The 19,420-nt window shown below is 37.4% G+C and overlaps 1 protein-coding gene and 1 long non-coding RNA gene across 2 annotated transcripts in view; one reads left to right on the top strand and one right to left on the bottom strand.

The window, feature by feature from the left end:
- Positions 1 to 92: 92 nt before the first annotated feature.
- tmem98 (transmembrane protein 98) lies at positions 93 to 9,992 on the bottom strand. Its single transcript, XM_039686178.2, has 7 exons — positions 9,863 to 9,992; positions 2,826 to 3,037; positions 2,556 to 2,687; positions 2,426 to 2,459; positions 1,682 to 1,797; positions 1,547 to 1,606; positions 93 to 1,454 (listed from the first exon to the last, which is right to left on the bottom strand). Exons 2-7 carry the CDS (start codon positions 2,954 to 2,956, stop codon positions 1,265 to 1,267), a joined length of 663 nt encoding a protein of 220 aa, XP_039542112.1. The 5' UTR covers positions 2,957 to 3,037; positions 9,863 to 9,992; the 3' UTR covers positions 93 to 1,264.
- The window catches only part of LOC120489399 (uncharacterized), a 71,441-nt gene continuing 56,137 nt past the window's right edge, over positions 4,117 to 19,420 (top strand). The window contains exons 1-2 of the long non-coding RNA XR_005624767.2: positions 4,117 to 4,317; positions 12,685 to 12,761. This is a non-coding gene — a long non-coding RNA (uncharacterized LOC120489399). The remainder of the gene's footprint in view (positions 4,318 to 12,684; positions 12,762 to 19,420) is intronic.

Genomic DNA, 19,420 nt, shown 5'->3' with positions numbered 1-19,420 from the left:
CATTCTCTGATATTTTTTTTCATGATAATCGAATGTAAAGAGTTTTATCTCCAAAATCTGTTTAGTGTATACCGCTAGTATATAGGGCATAGAGTAATGAAAAATAAAAATCGCTAGTTTATACCACTAACAAGGCTCAAAATAGCCCCAGACTAACACAGTAAGTAACATAATGAGTGTCTCGACCTGGTGAACCACGAACGACATCCCAAGTGAGCTGAATGAACTGTATGAAATTCAGCAAACTTGGTCTGGTCGAGACCCTCATTATGTTACTGTGTTAGTGTGGGGCTATTTTGAGCCTTGTTAGTGGTATGGGCTATATGCACGCATAAGTTCCGCATTTGACGTAAGGATGCTCGTCCATTTCCGGTTGTGTAGATTAAAGCGGAGGAAAACCGGAGAAAACGGGATTATGGCAGAGTCTTCAATATTTACTGTCCTCCCGTCTTTGAAACGAAACGTACATACGTTTAGATGTAATTTTATATATAGTTATGTTTATTTAATATAATTTTAAAAAGAAGCATAAACACAACGAGGGGTGTCTGTTTTATATGTTTTTGTGACTAACGTTTCATTAGTATAACCATGGAGTATAAAATTCAATATAAACTCTCGGTATTGCATTGGACTCTATGATCGGCGGAAGTTATCGAGCATCCTTAATCCTTCACCGGAAATAACGCCGTGCATAGAGCCCATTAACTAGCGATTTTTATTTTTCATTACTCTATGCCCTATATACTAGCATTATACGCTAAACAGTTTTTAGAGATAAAACTCTTTACATTCGATTATCATGAAAACAAATCTCAGAGAAACAAAACGGTCGACTAGGTACCAACATGTTATTAGACCAAAAGGTTCATTTTGCACCAGAGTTGTCCTTTAAATATGAGACACAAGAAAGAAAAGGTAAATCTTATTATGTTTATAAAAGGTTTAGTTAACCAACTTAGCAATAGCATTTAGCACATTTTGCAGTTGGTTTATACATTCATGTTTTTGATTGTTTCAGGAATTGTTTAGCACTAGCATCTACATTTGAATCCAGCATGAGGAAATATCAGACAGTATGACCACAGATTAAACTGGAATGTAACAGATAAAATTAAAGAAAGAGAGAAAGAAACAATGGAAACTAAGTTGCCTTTCTCTTTCACACCATGGATATGTTGAGGTATTGCCCACTAATTCTTTACAGGCGCATTCATAATAGTGTATGTACATGCAGTATGCCTGCCAAAGTCTTGTGTGTGATTCAGATTGACTGTTCTCTCTCTGGCAAACCTCTCTCTGGTTCAGAGGCTAAAGCCGCCTCTCTCAACACCACCATGTGATCCTCGGCTGCATGCAGTGATTGGTCGATCCAGTCCAGGCTGCCAGACATGTGACAGGCGTTTCGTGTAACCAGTACCAAGTGACTGACCGACAATAGTAATGCTGTGGCCCTGGTCCAAACAAAAATGTGGCAAAGTCAATGCACTTCTTTGCAGAAACTTAAACATACAGTACAATAGACCCTGCTAGCATATGACGTTACCTGGCATCCAGAAGAATGGGGTCCAGCGGAGGGTACATAGATCGAACCACGTCATCCACCCTGTGATGGCACAACGTGTCAGTATCAACACTCAACAATCAACATTGTTTCATATCAACTCCTCAAACTGTTTACCTTGGGCTGATGCGTTTGGCCACAGTGATGATGTCATTCAGGCTGGCAGGTGCTTTGACCTTTGCCCCAGAGCCCATTGTCATGGCGACTAGCTTTTCTGTGAGAGTGTGGCATATCTGTACAGAATCAAGACGCTCCTTTTATTAACCCAAACAATGCTGTCTATTATTATACTTACACTACAGTACAGTTCATGTCAAGTTTGTGGTCAGTAAGATGTTTTTAAAGAAATGAATACTTTGATTCAGCAAGGATGCATCAAATGTGACAGTAAATCATTCATAATGTTACAAAAGATTTTCTTTTCAAATAAATGCTGTTCTTTTGAGCTATATCCATCAAAGGATCTTAAAAAATGTATGGGTTTTCACAAAAAAATATTAAGCAGCACAACTGTTTTCAACATTGATAATAATAATAATAATAAATGTTTCTTGAGCTCTAAACCATCATATTAGAATGATTTCTGAAGGATCATGTGAAGACTGGAGATATGACGCTGAAAATTCAGCTGTGACATCACAGGAATAAAATAGAAAACCATTATTTTGAAATTGTCATCTTATTTCACAATATCGATGTTTTTATTTTATCTGATCAAATAAATGCAGCCTTGGTGAACGTAAGAGACTTCTTTGAAAAACATAAAAAAAAAATCATACTGACCCCAAATTATCCATGTCTTTAAAAATGAATTATATGATGTTATAAAATTGGGTCTTGAAATTTGAGCACAAAATGTACCTTCAGAATTGCGATGCAGTGGGACACAAGACCACTGAGAGAAAGACACATCAGTAAAGTGTTAATAGCAGAATATAAGTATTGATAAAAATACTATGGTTGTGAACGTGAATGTGGAGAGAAGGCTTACGAGGCATCTTCGATCCAGTCTTCGTTCTCCAGTATGGCCTCAATATGAGGATTAGTGATGACAACATCATCCAGCTCCAGCTCTGATGGTTCACTCTGAGTCTCCATCGCTCCAATCAAATCCACTGTAGGTCTAGAATATAAAAAAAAGAAGAGTAGAGGTATTTTCATAGTTCAGAATTGGCATGCAAATTGGTGATGCCTGCTTAATCCTGAGTGTGGGAATGAATGAGGTCATGTCTTATTTTGTAGTGTACACTCAGGTACATACTTGGAATCAAAGTGGTGCAGAAAGTCTGGAGGGTGGCAGTAACGATGTCGGCACACAACCACCAGCGCCACAAATGATGCCAAGAAGATGGTGGCGAGTACACCGATGGCCACGATCACCACTGTCTCCATGGCTGTGATGATGAGGAGGAGGATGATGATGAACGATTGGCAAAAAGTTGCTTGACTGGAGTTTGCAAAAGCTAGACGTTTCTGAGGAAATAAAGACAAGAAGAAGAAAACTTTTTATTATAAAAAAGTAACTACAACTCTCTCTCTATCAATATATCTACAGTGTCTGTCTGTCTGTCTATCTATATTAAACCTTGTTTCTATAGTAGAGAAAAGTAAAGTATCTGTGTCAATAAACATGCCAGTGCATCATTGTGTACGGATAAGACAGTCAAATTCCTTAGTCATGTTGTGAATATAACAGTGTACTCTGGAGGGATGTTCTGATGTAAACTATGGTAAAAATTTTGATGACAATTATTGTAAATTGTAGATTACACCTTTATGGGAGTTTGATTGCAAAAGACTGGACAAGATTCACATTTATGCTTTTACTGTTTGTACTGTAATTTGTTGACAGACCATGTCATTGCGATATACACTCACCTAAAGGAGTATTAGGAAGACCTGTTCAATTTCTCATTAATGCAATTATCTAATCAACCAATCACATGGCAGCTGCTTCAATGTAGGTGTGTGTGTGGTCCTGGTCAAGACAATCTCCTGAACACTTGGCATGGTTGTTGTTGGCAAACGGGCCGGTCTGATTATTTCACAATCTGCTGGTGGTGGTGGTGTAATGGTGTGAGGGATGTTTTCTTGGTAGCCTACACTTTAGGCCCCTTAGTGCCAATTGGGCATCGTTTAAATACACGGCCTACCTGAGTATTGTTTCTGACCATGTCCATCCCTTTATGGCCACCATGTACCCATACTCTGATTCAGCAGGATAATGCAATGTCACAAAAGCCTCGAATCATTTCAAATTGATTTCTTGAACATGACAATGAGTTCACTGTACTAAAATGGCCCCCACAGTCACCAGATCGGGATGTCTTTGACATCTTTGGGATCCCACAAATCTCCATCAACTGCACGGTACAATATGTAAGAATTTTGTATTAAAATATTCAAAAATCACTTGCACAATCTGATATATTTCCTACAGTTGTATACTTACAATATCCCAAAATAGTTTTTATTGCAGAGAAATCCCAATTTCGGAAAAAAAAAGTCAATGACGCAATATCCGCGGCGCTATCCTCGGTTTCCGACGTAACCATGGAGACAGACGTGGACAACTGCGTCTGCGTCGTGTGTAACGTTTAGCGGCACGCGTCGCGCAGTTCTTGTTATCAAACATAGACCATGGCAAGCACAAGCAGACTTTGGGACAAACAAGGAGTTTTTAAGATGCGTTCACGACTAACTTGGATTCGACAGAGCTTCACGAGTCACGAGTTAACAGCTTTATTAGACAGGTGAGCAAATGTAAATAAAACAAATCAATGACGTTAGCTCAACATGATGAAATGTTTGAATATGGTCAATAGGGTGACCAGCTGTCCTGTTTTCCCAGGACATGTCCTGTTTTCATAACAATATAACAATTTTCATACAGAGGAGGCATAACCTACTTTAAATGTATTGAAATTAATCAGGTATCTTTGAGTAAACCTCGAGTATCATTTGTGTAGGCCCATCTGTTTGCCGGGCCGAGTGTCCTGGTTTTTGGTAAATCAAAATATGGTCACCCTACAGTATGTTATATGTTGATCTAGCTTACTCTGCTAGTTTCGAATAGCAAGCAAACGAACAAACATGTAGTATAACATTATAACTTCCAACACACATTAGTGTGATAGTGTGACGTTAAGCCAAGTGAAGCGGGGCTGCGTTACCTAGTATAATTCATATAATAAACTGACCTGAGTAATCCTGCACGTTAGTTCTGTAGAATTAGGCTACTGTAATGTTAAATATCCTTATTCCTTTATATCCGCGGGACTCGCGTGTGATATCTGTCTCTTTAGAAATCAGGACCTGCTCCATACCACTGTAATGTTAAAAAACTTGAGTGTTTGCACTCATCCATAAACAGCTAGATCCATCATCAGCTTGACAGCAAGTCCCATCGTTCAGCTCATCAGTGCGTCATAAACCTACGCCTTTGTTATTGTTGTAAACTGCGCTCTCTTGTGGCGAAAGAAAACTCCATCTTTTGAGAAAAGCTAGTATGAGACTTCAGTATTGTAACGTTTTAAGTAAATAATGTAATATCCTCCCTATTACTAAATGAATACAAAGATAACAACTTGATTTATACACTTATCTTGATCATTCCACTATTTTTCAATTTAATATGTAAAACTTCATTCAGAATATCCTCTCATCCTCTCTCTCTATGGCCTCTATGGTGCTTGCAGCAGTCTAAGAGCTGTTTTATGAGTATATGCATGTAAAATAAATGCAGCAGTGTTTTTGTGTGTGTGTGTACCTGTGTCTAATTGTGTCTATGTAAGGATCACACCCATCAGACCTTTGATCAGTCAGTCATTAACCTGCTCACAGTGTATGAGTCAGTCTGGTACCATGTGTTTGTATCACTGTCATCAAAGCTCTATACGTATGGTGTGTTTACCTTGCCCTTTTGGTAAAAAACAGAGGCAAGACTGAATATTTCAATTTAGGCAGGAAAAGCCCATTTTAACGATTTAAGCTCATGGTTTAAAGCAGAGCCGGCGCTATGGGGGGGCATTAGGGGGCAATGCCCCCCCAAATGTATTTTGTGCCCCCCCCAAATTGAATTATGATATAATTTACAAAATAATATCTGTTTAATTTAATTCACATTTCAGTGAGAAATAGTACACATATATGTCTACAAACGGCTAATTAGCTCAAAATACAATAAAGCCAACATAAAAACCAGTGTGACGCTGTGAGGAAACCCCCCTGACGCCCCCCCCCCCAATCAGGCACATTAATACTTGAATGAAATGATTTTCAGTTGGCGCGAAACAAAGCAAACAGATGAAAACTCTCCAAAAATGGAAATTAGAAAATGGTTCAAAACCACCGTTTCTCCTTACACATCGATTACCCCATACAGCAAGACAACGACAGCCCGGCTTTGGTATTTGGTGCTTCTACCGTGCAGTGTTGTAGTCGAGACCGAGACCAAAGACAGTCGAGTCCGAGTCGTAAGTGTAGCTATTTATCTAACTGGCATGTACTGTAATGTTCACTATGTGTTGTCACGTGATGAAACTAATAGTTTAGTTGGCCTAGTTTTTGCGCTGCCCATTGTCCTGAAATGTCACTCACTCCCGCCGTGGAGAAACAGGTGTTTAAGCCTATATTTTCTTGTAAATGGAAATTGTAGAATAATATCTGTGTATGTTGTGGGTGTTTTTTATTTGTTAAAGGTGTTAAAGGTTTTATTTGATAAAGGTAACTACATGATGCTTTTTTAAGGCTACGAATGTAAATGCTTATGTTAGAACATAGCAGAATAAAGATGAGTAACTTAGCTTTTTTTTTCTCACTTCCGCCATTGAGATAGCATATAAACTAGGGGTGGCACGGTTCACAAAACCCACGGTTCGGTTTGTATCACGGTTTTAGGGTCACGGTTTTCGGTTCTGTACGGTTCTTGTTATTTTTTCTTTTAATCTTTAACACTCCAGAAATGTACTTCAGCATGTGATATATAGCTTAATTATCCACACTTTAGGATACAGTATTAAAAAAATATATATTATATTCATGCAATCATGCACAAACTGAATTTGACTCTTTGACTTTAAGCACATTTTGGGACTATCTCAGAGGAAAGCTAGGTGAGATTTAGATACAGCAAGAGAGAAGAAATTGACATGCTTTTTGTTTATTTGGCAAAAAAAGGAGAATGTGTATCACTATCTCTACAAGAACTTGTGCATTTTTATCACATAAATCTTATTTACACAAAGAAATTAACTTTCATGTATCAACTGCTAACTTTTGTAGCTCTTACCAAAATTCTATCTTTTAAAAGAAAAAGAGAGGAACTCTTAAAACACTGTCTTTTAAATGTCAATATACATGAAACCTCATTGCCTATAGATAATTAAGCTATAGCAATAGCAAAGGCCATAAACATAAAGTGAAATTGAAATTCAACCTAAACACAAAAACAGTATCAACAATGCTTCTATTCCCAAAATGTGAGGGTACTTTTTTCCACTTAAAATTAAAGTGCAGTATTTGGAAACGTATGACTGAAGCTCTTATCTACACATAAAGTGCCACACTGTAGTTAAATTAAAATATCATAACATGAAATCCAAAATGTTCCCACACACCGGACTTATACCATAGACTTATACGACGCTGGCGCGTCCTCCAACTCCCTCATCTCTCCCACTTGCCATTTCTCCGCGTGCCGTGACCTGCAGCGCTCCATACTCCACTTTTACTGGCTTGTTTATTAACTTGAACCGGCGCTGCACAGAGCGATCGGTAATGACATCAAATACCGCGAAAGTGATGAATGCATACGGAGCCGACTCGCGCTAGATTGATGTTATTCACCGATCGCTCTGTGCAGCGCCGGTCCAAGTCGAACAAGTTTATGTCGCGCGAAAAGAAAACACACGTCACATACGGGCACAAGGTTACATTGCGCATGCGTCGAACCGTGAGACGCACACGCGCTCCGAACCGAGACAAGCGAACCGAACGGTTCGGGTGTTTTTTCATGTACCGTGCCACCCCTAATATATATATATATATATATATATATATATATATATATAGGCTATATGTTGCAATAGGATTAGAGGGGGGAGATGGGTAAGATTAGGGTGGGGTTTGGGATCAAGGGGCCGAGATGGGTAGTATTAGGGTGGGGTTAGGGATCAGGGGCCAAGGTGGGTAGGATTAGGGTGGGGTTAGGGATCAGGGGGCCGAGATGGATAGGATTAGGGTGTGGTTAGGGATCAGGGGGCCGAGATGAGCAGGATTAGGGTGGGGTTAGGAATCAAGGGGCCGAGATGGGTAGGATTAGGGTGGGGTTAGGGATCAGGGGGCCGAGATGGTAGGTTCTGGTATATGTAAGGTGAGAGGAGTTGGATCTGGATCCAAATCCTCCCCCTGAATTTCGTTTCCTGCAGTGAGGACCATCTGAAAAAAATCGCTTTACGCCTGGCGCTGCATTACGTCGAGTGTATGAAAGGGCCCATAATGTTTTAGGGTTACAATTGGGCCTATATCACTTAATTTCCCCAAAAGTCTTTCATTTAATGTTAACAAGTGAAAACTTTCTGTTTCACTTCTAATCCCAAATACCGAGAAATTATCATTGTCCATTTCAAACATTTCAGCCATGCAATGCTTATTCAACATGGGAAGCAGTTACAACATAAGTAGTATTTCGATCAAGTGTTTTGGAATGCTATAATTCCCTAATCGGATTAATTTGAACTCCCCTGGCCTTATCATGTGCACAATAGACATTTTTTTTTTTTATCCTGGCATTCAGAGACACTGGATTAACCTTTATGGTAATGACAAATACAATGTTTAATGGGACAGAAAAACAGTTATGTCATCACAAATTTTACACAATGTGAAAGTAAACAGAAAAATATGACAAGCCTTTGCTTTTTGAGACATTGTCTTGCTATGGAAGCTGGTCTTTAGTTATAAAGTCATTCATTTTATTTCCATGCAGCCAAACAATTAATAAAGAAATGAATACAAAGAAGTGCTGGGTAGATTACTTACAAATTGTAGCCTGTTACTAATTTCAAATTACATGATGCAAATTAGTTAGTAACAGTCGTAATAGCATTACATATTTTAGGTAATATGTTTGGACTCATTACTTTTGACCTAATTTAATCACATTGATTTGAATAGAAATATTTTGTACCATATTGATATAAAAATACAAAGAGAAAGACATTATAGTCCATCATATTTTTTGTTATTGACAACTTGAAATGCTTTAAACATTACATTACACCGGTGTTTCCCAACTGGGTAACTGCAGTTGACGAAAAGCTAATCATCTAAATAATAAAAATGTAAAGTAACTTTAAAAAAACAAAACAATAAAACTATCATCAAAATAAAACCCTTACTAAAAATATGAAATATTTACCTTGTCATGACATAAGAGCAGCATGATTTAACCATTGTTAAATTTGAGGACTTTCCAAACACAGGATAAGCGATTGGTCAAAAAATAAATAAATAAATAAAGTAAAAATCTAGCATCATTAAATTATGAATACAAATGGGCCATTGTGTGAATAATATGTACTCAAGTAATTAATAAAATAGAGTAGCCTTGTCTGATTGTGAGTATTTTAAAAGGTAATATAATCTAATTACAAGTATTTCATTTTTGAAATATGATTACGCAATCCAGATTACCCTTAATCAGAACTACCAGAACTATAAATACACACAAACACACACATACTCACCCATATAATATTGATAATATAATTTCTAATGAAACTTAAATGTACTTAAACTTTTGGACACCACTGTATGAATGTGCACACTATGATTTATTGAACATATAAGTTAAAGTTAGTGTTACTAAAGCAAATACAGAAATATATGCACTATTATTGGCCCAAATGCAGCTGCTCTCCTCCATTTTACTCCTAAATTTAAGAAGGATTTGATATTTATGGCATGATGATGCATATATTCACGGCACATGAATAAATACTGTATTCACAACTAAATAGGCTTACATCTGCACTGAAACAAAGAAAGCTCTGTTCTATGGGGTCTGTTTAAAAGTTATTTCATTTAAAAGGCATATCATTAAATTGAAGAAAAATACATTTTGTTTGAATAGAATTTTTTTATGAGTTTTCTGTCTGTCCCATTAAAGACAATTGTAGCAACTTCAGAGGCACTTTTTTTGTTGTTGATTATTTTAAGTTTCAAATCTCCCAAGTAAACAAATAGATCAGTTATACAGTCATTGGTGAAATTATTTGAATTTTATTATCTTCTTACCTATATATCTTTTCCATTTTATGGCGTTTGTCCCACGAAACAAAGCGAGTTTAGGCTGGAAAGGCGGAGACGGCACGGAGATCTCCAGCGCGGGAGCGCGCAGTAAAGCAGCGCTGTGAACTTCGCTCCTGCAAGAGTCGCGCGCGCGTGCTTATATTCCCGAGCCTTGTGGAGCCCATGCGGATTTTTCCATATTGCGCATGTGCAAATAACTTGTGGCAGTTCGACTCACGTTTGCGCAGGTACAGTGGGTTTCTTTCGTTTTTAAAGCATGAATGTAGGACAGTGACTTCTAAGTAATTATTCAACGTTTATTAAAACAGACAGTCGCAGTCATTTGCTCTGTAAATGGAAATTTTAAATACACAACAGAAACACTGAATTTCAAATACTGTTTTACAATAATCAGGATCCAAACAAGCTGAACAGAACTAACTTAATGTCTTTTCACTTCTAAGAGATGACAAGCTTACCCAGGGATTGGTCTGCCTCCTACAGGGGCAGCACTTTCAGGTTCACTACCTGAAGGGAGTTGTAGGAACCTAGGGCACATAGCCTGGCCAGGGTCTCAGTACAACATGGTTGTCACCTGGCCCGAACTCTAGGCACGATTAATTAACCGAAAATGCCTGCAGGTCTCCAACCCTCTTGACAGAGGCCAGTGTAACCAGCAGCAAAGTCTTCATGGAGAGAAGCTTTAAGTCTGATGATTGTAGAGGCTCAAAGGGAGCATCCTAAAGTGCTCGAAGCACCAGGGAAAGGTCCCAAAAGGGTAAGGAGGGGGGTCGAGGAGGATTTTATCCTAAGGAACTTGACGACCGTGATATGTGGTCGGGGTATGCTGAAATAGTGGAAGCATGTACTTTGAGGGTGGATGGAGACAGCCTTCGCTCCAACCCTTGCTGCAAGAACAGACCCTATCGAACATCTTCGGGGGTCTTCTTGGTGAGAAGAACACCACTTGATGAACAGGTTCCACATGTCTCGTGGAGTGCGCCTGTGCTGAAGTGATGGTGTTAAGTACCTCTGGGGTAGCTCACCTAGAACCTCCGCGTCCTGTCCAGGGACCAGACATGGAGTTTCCAGAGGTCCGGACGCGGGTGCCATAGGGTGCTCTGTCTTTGAGTCAGAAGATCCTTCCTCAGAGCAATGGGCTAGGGAGGGACTGTCACGAGGAGAATGAGTTCTAGGAACCAAGTCTGAGTGGGCTAATAGGGAGCCACCAGAAGGACCTGCTCCAGCTGTTTTATATTCAACTTTTACATTTCACATGAATCGAATCAGTTGAATCACGTCATACTGTTTGATGTCGCAGGACAATTTCAATTGAAAGTGAAGATATCATTTGCAACTCAAAACCTTGTTTATCTGATTTATTTAAATAATTTGTGTAGTCTTTTTAAAGAGTGTGTTGTGTTTTAACTCTAAAGTGAAATGTTGTTTAGAGCTGAAACTAAAACCAAGTAAACACTTTCATAATAACAAAAAAATCTAGTTATACTACACTGATAATAATACAAGGGGGAAACATTCAACAATAATATCATTACGTCTTAGTGGATTTTTTCAGAGGCCAATACAAACAACCCTTCCCTATTTCTGTTCTGTTCTGATAATGTGTTATGATACCTTAAAGAAAGGTTGTAGTTTATATTGCAAAGAGAGAAGAAGTGACTGCTGTAGTAAAGTCACATAGTCGTTAAGCACTGCCTGGCCTCCATTACATGTACTATGTAACAATTTTATTGTTATTGGTTGAGAAACCATTATTTATTGTCACTGGATGAGGCTACATTGTTTAAATGTTAAGTAATATCCCCAATATATTAATAGCACAGGAATTTATAGCATAGAAAGTTCATTCCAGCAGTAGATAAGGCAGAGTTGTGTTAAGGGCTGGTGACCACACGGGGGCAGTAGCTCTTTAAACATGACCATAATCTAAAACGAAAAAATGGCAAAGCATAGGACCAGATGAACAAATACAATTGAAAGAAGAGTTATTAAACATTCTAATTAATACAAATCTGTGATAAGACGATTTTATTGTTTTGTATATCGCAATGTGAAGCAGAAAATTAACAATTGCTTCACATCACAAGTTTAGAAAGCAGAATGCTGTGAGTGACTGTGACATATAGTGTTTCAGCATCTTAGGGGGTGCTTCCCACAGAGTTGTTTCCAGCTCAGTTGGATCGACTTATTTATGATTATGCCACTTATATCACAATAAGGTACATGAGCACACTTCTTCTTTGGAACTGTACTTTGTCCTTATTTCATTTCTTATCCCATTCCAATGAACATAATAGCCATTTGATCATATAATCTGATGGATTCTTACCACGACAGGAAACAGCTGGTCATTTTAACACAGGTTTCTGTTCATTTTGCCTTTGCATGAACTATGAGTGAGATAATATATACATGATACAATGGTAAAAAGTTCATTCTCTTTCTAAAATCATTTTGAAGTGTCTAGGCCCAGCATTTATCTAAAAGTGAGCATGTATTGCTTTTTGTGTATACAGTGATGTGAGAGAGAAATAAAGAGAGTGAAAAAAGCACCAGAGACACAAGGCTAAAAAAAAAAAAAAAAAAACACGTTCCTCTCAAAGAGCTGCATGCTTTGTTCTCCCATATAGTTATTACATTGTCTCATTATCATCCATTTTCCTAATAGTTGGCCTGGATTGAAAGGTGTCTTAGGTGTTAAATAGTCATTTACGGGCACTTGGATATTAGATGTTTAAAAATGATCACAATGACTTTATTTACCTGTAATCAGACTTCCTAAGGTTGTGTTTTTCTGGTATTTTCAGGATGCGTTTGTGCGCGGAGTGATTGACAGTTCATTTCAGAGCAGGATGAGCTTGCCGTCTGTGAGAACAAAGCCAAGGTATGTTTGGGATTTTTGATTACTCACTTCTTTCTGCAAGAAAAACTCACACACACTTGCACCTGTGTTCATGATGATGAGCAACAAATCTCTTTTTTCCTCTCTCGTTCTCTCTCGCATTCAGAATATCATAACAAAGACAAATGTAGACATATAAGCCATTTCATAGATGCATAATGCAAGAGAGCGGGATGTCTTCTTTCATGGCTCTATTCTCTCTCCATCTCGGTTTTCTGTGCTGAGTCATTCGGGCTTTCTTTACTGATGGATGTTTACAGACAGCCCTCTTCTTCTTTTCCCATGCAAAACATGCAAGCTATGACATAGAATCAATACAATTATTTTGTGTCCTGTCTCATCCGTGCATATATGACACTCTCGGAAAAACGGATACAAAAGCTGTCACTGACGTGTTACCCTTTCAAACGGTACACATTTGTACCTCGTTTACCCCTAAGTGGTGCATTTTAGTACTTTTTGAGAGGGTATCATGCCAGTGACAGCTTTTGTACCTTTTCTTTGAGAGTATGCTGTAGTATTATATACTGTAGTACGAGTACTGCTAAGTATTGACCATAAATGGCTTGGGACATTTAAGCCACACTTCAACATGTATGAATTTGCATATTCGCATAAGATAATAAATTATCAAAACAAGTGACATCTGACAAATTATGCTTGGGCATTGATTTATTTTAGAAGATGCATGATTCAGTTCCTGTGAACCTCTTTTGATTCCATTCGCGTCATATTTTTTCATATCACATATGTTCTAGTGTTCTTATGCTTAATTATGCATGTCTTCATGGATTTACTGAATTAACAAAGGAGATGTTCAAAGTCAAGTCCCTATTATACACTGATTATGTTGTTTCTAATGTCTGCTCTCATAAGTGTCTCAGAGGGGGCTCACCTCCCACTAAGATGTCTAGACTTGATATCAGCTTTGAAGACATTTTTCTGGACTTTTTAATAAAGGTCCAGAGCTGAGGAGCACACGGAAGGAGAAAACGGAATATTAAATACATTTCTGGTTCAATCTGGGTGACAATGAGACGCTTCCAATGGAAGAAATTTTATAAATACTCACTAGTAAAATTTCAATAATAATACTATATAGGCTATACACACAGAACTATGCAAAAGTCTTATGCACGTTAGTATTTTCACCAAAACAAAATGGTTTTAAGCCAATTATTTACAGGCCTTCTATATCTAATTTTAAAAATCGAATTATTTATATCTTTTGCTGTGTCATTATGAAATATCCGTTTACATTTTACAAATAAACATTCCTTTTTCCATTGATTGTGATAAATAATCCAGTGATATTTTTGTATACAATCACAGTGACAGCAATGCACAAAAATCTGACAACAGCATCATTGAGTCCATCTGGGATTACACGAAAATGTAAAAATGAGACCGATAAAATCCAGAGAAATACCAAGTTTTGGCATGAAACTCTAGATAGAGCAGGCTGATAGGATTTTCAAATTCATTTAGAAGCTACCTGAAAAATTATGTGCAAGTGGTCAAACCAAACATTGATTTCCATTACACGAGAGTAGATGTTAAAACTTCATGCTGATTTGTACTCGACTTTCGCCAAGATAAGCACAAACTTAGGCGTAGCTTTACACTATGCTTCTCCATCCATTTACGCTTCCTTCCTTATGATGATGTGAATCTCCTTCTGTCCAGCGTTAACAGCTGCAGTGTACTTGCCGCGTCAGCACACACAACAGCTGCAACTACAGTATGTTCTCCCTAGTGGACCAACACGTCAACCGTCTGGATTGAGCCGAGTAGGGGACATCTCAAGTGGGCACCTTCCGTCCTCAGTGTTTCGTCGAATAGTCCACGACACCTCAAGAGGGCTCGACAGTGACTCTGGCATCTCAGAGTCACCCCCCTCCGTCCCCCACTCAACTCAGCCCAGCTTACTGACCTTTACATCCCTCCTGCTGCTGAGGTTGCTCCTTCCACCGTAGTTCACATGTGACCTAATCACAATCTCACAATCTCTCCGCGACCCAACCATACGCACCAACCCATTTGACTAAGGCTGTCGTGCCCCACTGTCTTCGTTAAAGTAGGTTCAGTGGCAATGGTCAAACACAATATTTGCCCAAACACCACCCTTAATCCGTGCAATATACACAGAATATTTCTGTCTCAACCACAGCCAGTTGCTGCTCCTCCCTTCTGCTTCAGATAAGTTCTTTACTGTGCGACGCAACTCTTGATATTACAATTAATGGCAAAAGATTGGAATGTTTGGAAATGTAGACTGATATTTCATACTGACACTATTTTATATTATATTTCAAAACTTGACTCCTTGCGTCACAGAAACAGGAAATGCGACATAGACGTCAGCTGGCCTGTTATGGCTGTGATCTGCTAGGAAGAGCTTCTGATTGGACATGACAAGAACATCATTAGCTTTGCTCCTCATGAGCTCCTCTCTCTTTTTCACTGTGATGTTGTGTGTGTATGTTCAATTTTTTGAGCCTTAGCGTATTAATTGAGTGCCAGTCTCGTGTTTAATCAGACACATGCACTGTCTCTACGAGCAGCACTGCCTACTGGGTAGCATGTGGCAAACATAGCGGCTAAGAAATACTGAACGATTACCAAAAAGCATATCAATAATATCAAAAGAGTTGCTGTCTTGCAATTCCACCTGGAAGCACTTCGACCTCCTTTTTACATCTTTACATGTTCACTTCTTAAATATGATGATTGTTCAGTTTATACTCTAAATAGCCAGAATGGTCATGCTGTTGTTAAAATGTTTGAAGATCTTTATCCTTTAGTAAATTTGCAAGGCATAAGATAAGCAGGTTTGACAGGACCAATGCAGCTACCTTCAAGCAAATCTTGAAAATATGAAACTTAAAGGTTGCACTCTAAAAAATGCTGGGTTGTTTTAACCCAACTTTGGGTCAAATATGGACTAACCCAGCCGTTGGGTTAAATTTTTACATTACATTTTTAACCCAACATTTCGGGTTTGTCCATATTTGACCCAAAATTGGGTTAAAACAACCCAGCATTTTTTAGAGTGTGCTTTAAGTTTTAAATGCAAAAGGGCAATAAATGAATAAATGGTTTAGCAAACAGTAACCATTACTTAAACTCATATGTCGAGGACTGGTGTCCCTGAGAAAGAGCTCACAAATCAGTTCTAATGAGGTGTCTTATGGTGATCATAGTTTTTTTTTTTTTACATCACGTTTTTATACTGTACACTCTAAAAAAATGCTGGGTTGTTTTAACCCAATTTTGGGTAAAATATGGAAAAACCCAGCTATTGGGTTAAAAATGTAACCCAATGGCTGGGTTTGTCCATATTTTTTCCAAAATTGGGTTAAAAGTGTACAAACTTTCTATCCTCTTTCTTGGACTGCTCCTACTCCGAAACCTACACATCACAGGAAACATTCTGCATTTTTACATTAAAAAAATAAATGAAGAGAGTTCAGATGCAAAAGCCTCTAAGTGCCATTTGAATTTTTCTTCTAGAATGATCATTTTTATCAAGCTTGTGTATTTAAGTTCAGTAATTTCGCTTAAATGACAATTCATAGATAATCTTCATCCCCATTGAAGTGAAATTAATGAACTTAAATATACTAGCTTGATAAAAATTATCATTCTAGAAGAAAATTTCAAATGGCACTTAGAGGCTTTTGCATCTGAACTCTTCAAATTATTCTGTATGATTTATAAGCGTGTTCACCCGGGGTCCTCAATTTAGGTCCCCACAGTGACACAAGTCCCCATTAGTCTGTGTGCATTCAGGTTTAAGTCACCAACAGGATAGAAAAATATGTACGCACACACACACACACACACGATACTGAATGTCCAAGTCTATCCACAGGCCCATTGCTTTAATGCAGAGTCACATTCGATTTCCGTAAGGTGTTAAATGACCTTTTGAATCAGACTCCTCTGGGTCTGTCTTACCATACCAGCCCGTCTACTGCATTTATGAGTCTGACTATGTAAGTGCACATCAAGAATGTGCTTGACTTTTACACACAAAGACAGTAATGTGAAAACAGTAGGAGTGCTTTGCTAAATGTAAACCCTTAATAAAATGGATCTTTGTGTGTGTGTGCGCGTTTACTGTGGGTATACCTTCAGTATTCACGCACACAGAGCCTGTATTTGGGATTACATCTTGGACAAGCCGATCCCTTTGATGTGGTAACATGCGCTGCTTGCATGCTAAAATATAAAGAGATGAGCAGGGATTGTGTGAAGAAGAAGAGACCCTCTGCGTCAGAAGCTTAATCTGAACAAAAAATGAGTGTAATAAAGCAACAGCGTGAAGTTTCCTGGTTTCCCTCATGCTAATGAATAGTAATGGCTCTTTCAGTTGCAATATCCACAATATACGACTCCCTTACAGTTTAATAATAAATAGCTTATAAGCACATACTAATACAATTATGAAACAATACAATGATTTTAATAGTTGCAGGCCAACCATGAAATGACATTACTAAATCAAATACAGTCGTTTGTGTTTAATGTTTTGCCATCAAAATGTTACAGTAAGCTGAATTTTAAGACGTTAATGCATTAAAATGTGGAACAGACAATAGCTTAAAATTTGTGCTCTATTACTCCACAACTCAAAGTCTTCTGAAACCATTCGATGACTTAGTGTGGGGAACAGACCGAAATGTGTTAATTTATTAATTCTTACCCTAGCTGTTCTTATCACTCTCATGGAAGTTCATGAAAGAAGTAGGGATGGCAAATGCACAATTCAATTTGTTCTTTGGACTTGGATCTTTATTTCATTGCTGATTAGTTCACAAACCATCTAAATGTCTTTAACTGGCCTGGATCTCAAGTTCAACTCATTGATTCAATGAATCTGTTTGCAGCAGTTCACAGCTCACTGTATCATTGAATGGAAATACATTTAAATTTCAATCTGTTCCTCACACAAATGTATGACTTTATAAGATTTTAAATTTTGCACGCTGCTTTTGTGTTGTTTTTGAAGCTTGAAAGTCCCCATTTAGAAAATAATGACCAGAACAGTCTTCAGAATTTCTCCTTTTGTAAAAAAAAATCCTGCTTGTTAGAAACCGCATAATGATATAATTTTCATCTTCATTTTGAACCCTTGAGAGCTATTATGCTAAATATAGACGAGCTTGAGGATGAGCAATTAATGCAGTTTTTAAATGTGGAAAAGGGAAAAAAGGTGGAACTGAACTTTTATTTATAACCCCATTTCTTTCTGTATTCTGAAGAAAGCTAACATAAAGTGCTTGTGTGAGTTTGTGTGTGTGCGTGAGAGAGAGAGATTAAGTGCACTGTAAAGCCAAAACCAGCAGATTGTTAATGAGTTTCAAAACAGACTATCCTCACATTCATCATCTTTCCTCTTACTTCTCAGAAAATCACAGTATGCCATTACTTTTCCATTAGTCAAATTATACATTTCCATTTCTCGAATCAAGCGCTTTTTGTGTTCTGTGTTGTTCAGATAAACCCTACATGGGGACAATATGTCTGAAATCCTTGTCTGTGTGGGGATATTTTTTGGTCTCCATGAGGAAAATCACTAATAAATCATACTTAATTATATTTTTCTGAAAATGTATCTTTAATAGTTAAGTTGCACAATTATTAGGTAAAAGTAAAAGGTTCAATTTGTGAACATTAGTGAATTTATTACATTTTCATTATTACATATACATTTTCTAATATCCATTTTAAATTTGTCCATTCATAATACATAAGCTCATGTTATTACATGGCTCCATCACCTTCATCCATGTCGTATATGAGTCTTCACATCTTGGTAAGTGAAACTTGTGCTGCTACTCTTGTTTTATAGAAATGCAACTGCTGCCATCTTCCATCTCAGTTTTTTACAGTAGTGAAAATAAGGACTCAGAGGACTTCAGTATTAGTATAACTTTAATTTTGTTACAGTGTTCATCTTTTTGCTAGATTGCTTTGTGCGTAGTTGTATACTGTTTTTTTCTTAGTGAAAGCTTTATGATAGTATAAAGGAAAAATGCTCATTCTCATTGTTCAAATAGTTGTTTAATTATTGATTTATTGATTTTGGTGAATGTACATTTATTGATAAGCATTGACTTATAGATTTATAGAATTTAACAATAACCAACATTTATAAAAGTTATTTCACGAACAATCAGTTATCTTTGATTTTTTTTTTTTAAATTATTACTTTTAGTTGTGTGTGCAAGAAACGATTGTTATTAGAATGTTGTTATTAAATTAAAACATTATTAAATTAATGTTAAAAACACACAACATGCTACTTTATATTTTTTTATGATTCTTTGCGGAACAAAAGATAACAACATTTGATTCACAAATCTTTTGTAACATTATAAATTTATTTACTGTAACTTTTATCAATTTATTGCATCCTTCCTTGATAAAATAATATATATTTTTTAATAACACAAATCGAGCCCAAACTTTCCAACTGTAGTGTATCTAATAGTTTGAATAATGTTAACGAATAAAAGCTTGTTAAAAAAAAGTATTTGTCTAAAATTCTGTGTCAGAAATCACTCTGTCACATGTCGGTCATTTCAGTCAAGTCTAATTGCGCGGATCACCAAAGAAAACCTATACCATTAGAC

The sequence above is a fragment of the Pimephales promelas genome, chromosome 3, assembly GCF_988280905.1.
Source record: "Pimephales promelas chromosome 3, fPimPro1.hap1.1, whole genome shotgun sequence".
In the NCBI taxonomy this organism is placed as follows: domain Eukaryota; kingdom Metazoa; phylum Chordata; class Actinopteri; order Cypriniformes; family Leuciscidae; genus Pimephales; species Pimephales promelas.
The sequence above is the reverse complement of the archived record's forward strand: the minus strand, read 5'-3'. Positions and strand labels throughout refer to the sequence as shown.

Excerpts from the sequence above, each read along its gene's own strand:
- tmem98 (XM_039686178.2), bottom strand. The coding sequence starts at position 2,956 with ATGGAGACAGTGGTGATCGTGGCCATCGGTGTACTCGCCACCATCTTC. Across the intron at positions 2,688-2,825 it reads CTGCACCACTTTGATTCCAA|ACCTACAGTGGATTTGATTG; the intron begins GTATGTACCTGA and ends TTTATATTCTAG. Across the intron at positions 2,460-2,555 it reads GACTGGATCGAAGATGCCTC|TGGTCTTGTGTCCCACTGCA; the intron begins GTAAGCCTTCTC and ends TCTTTCTCTCAG.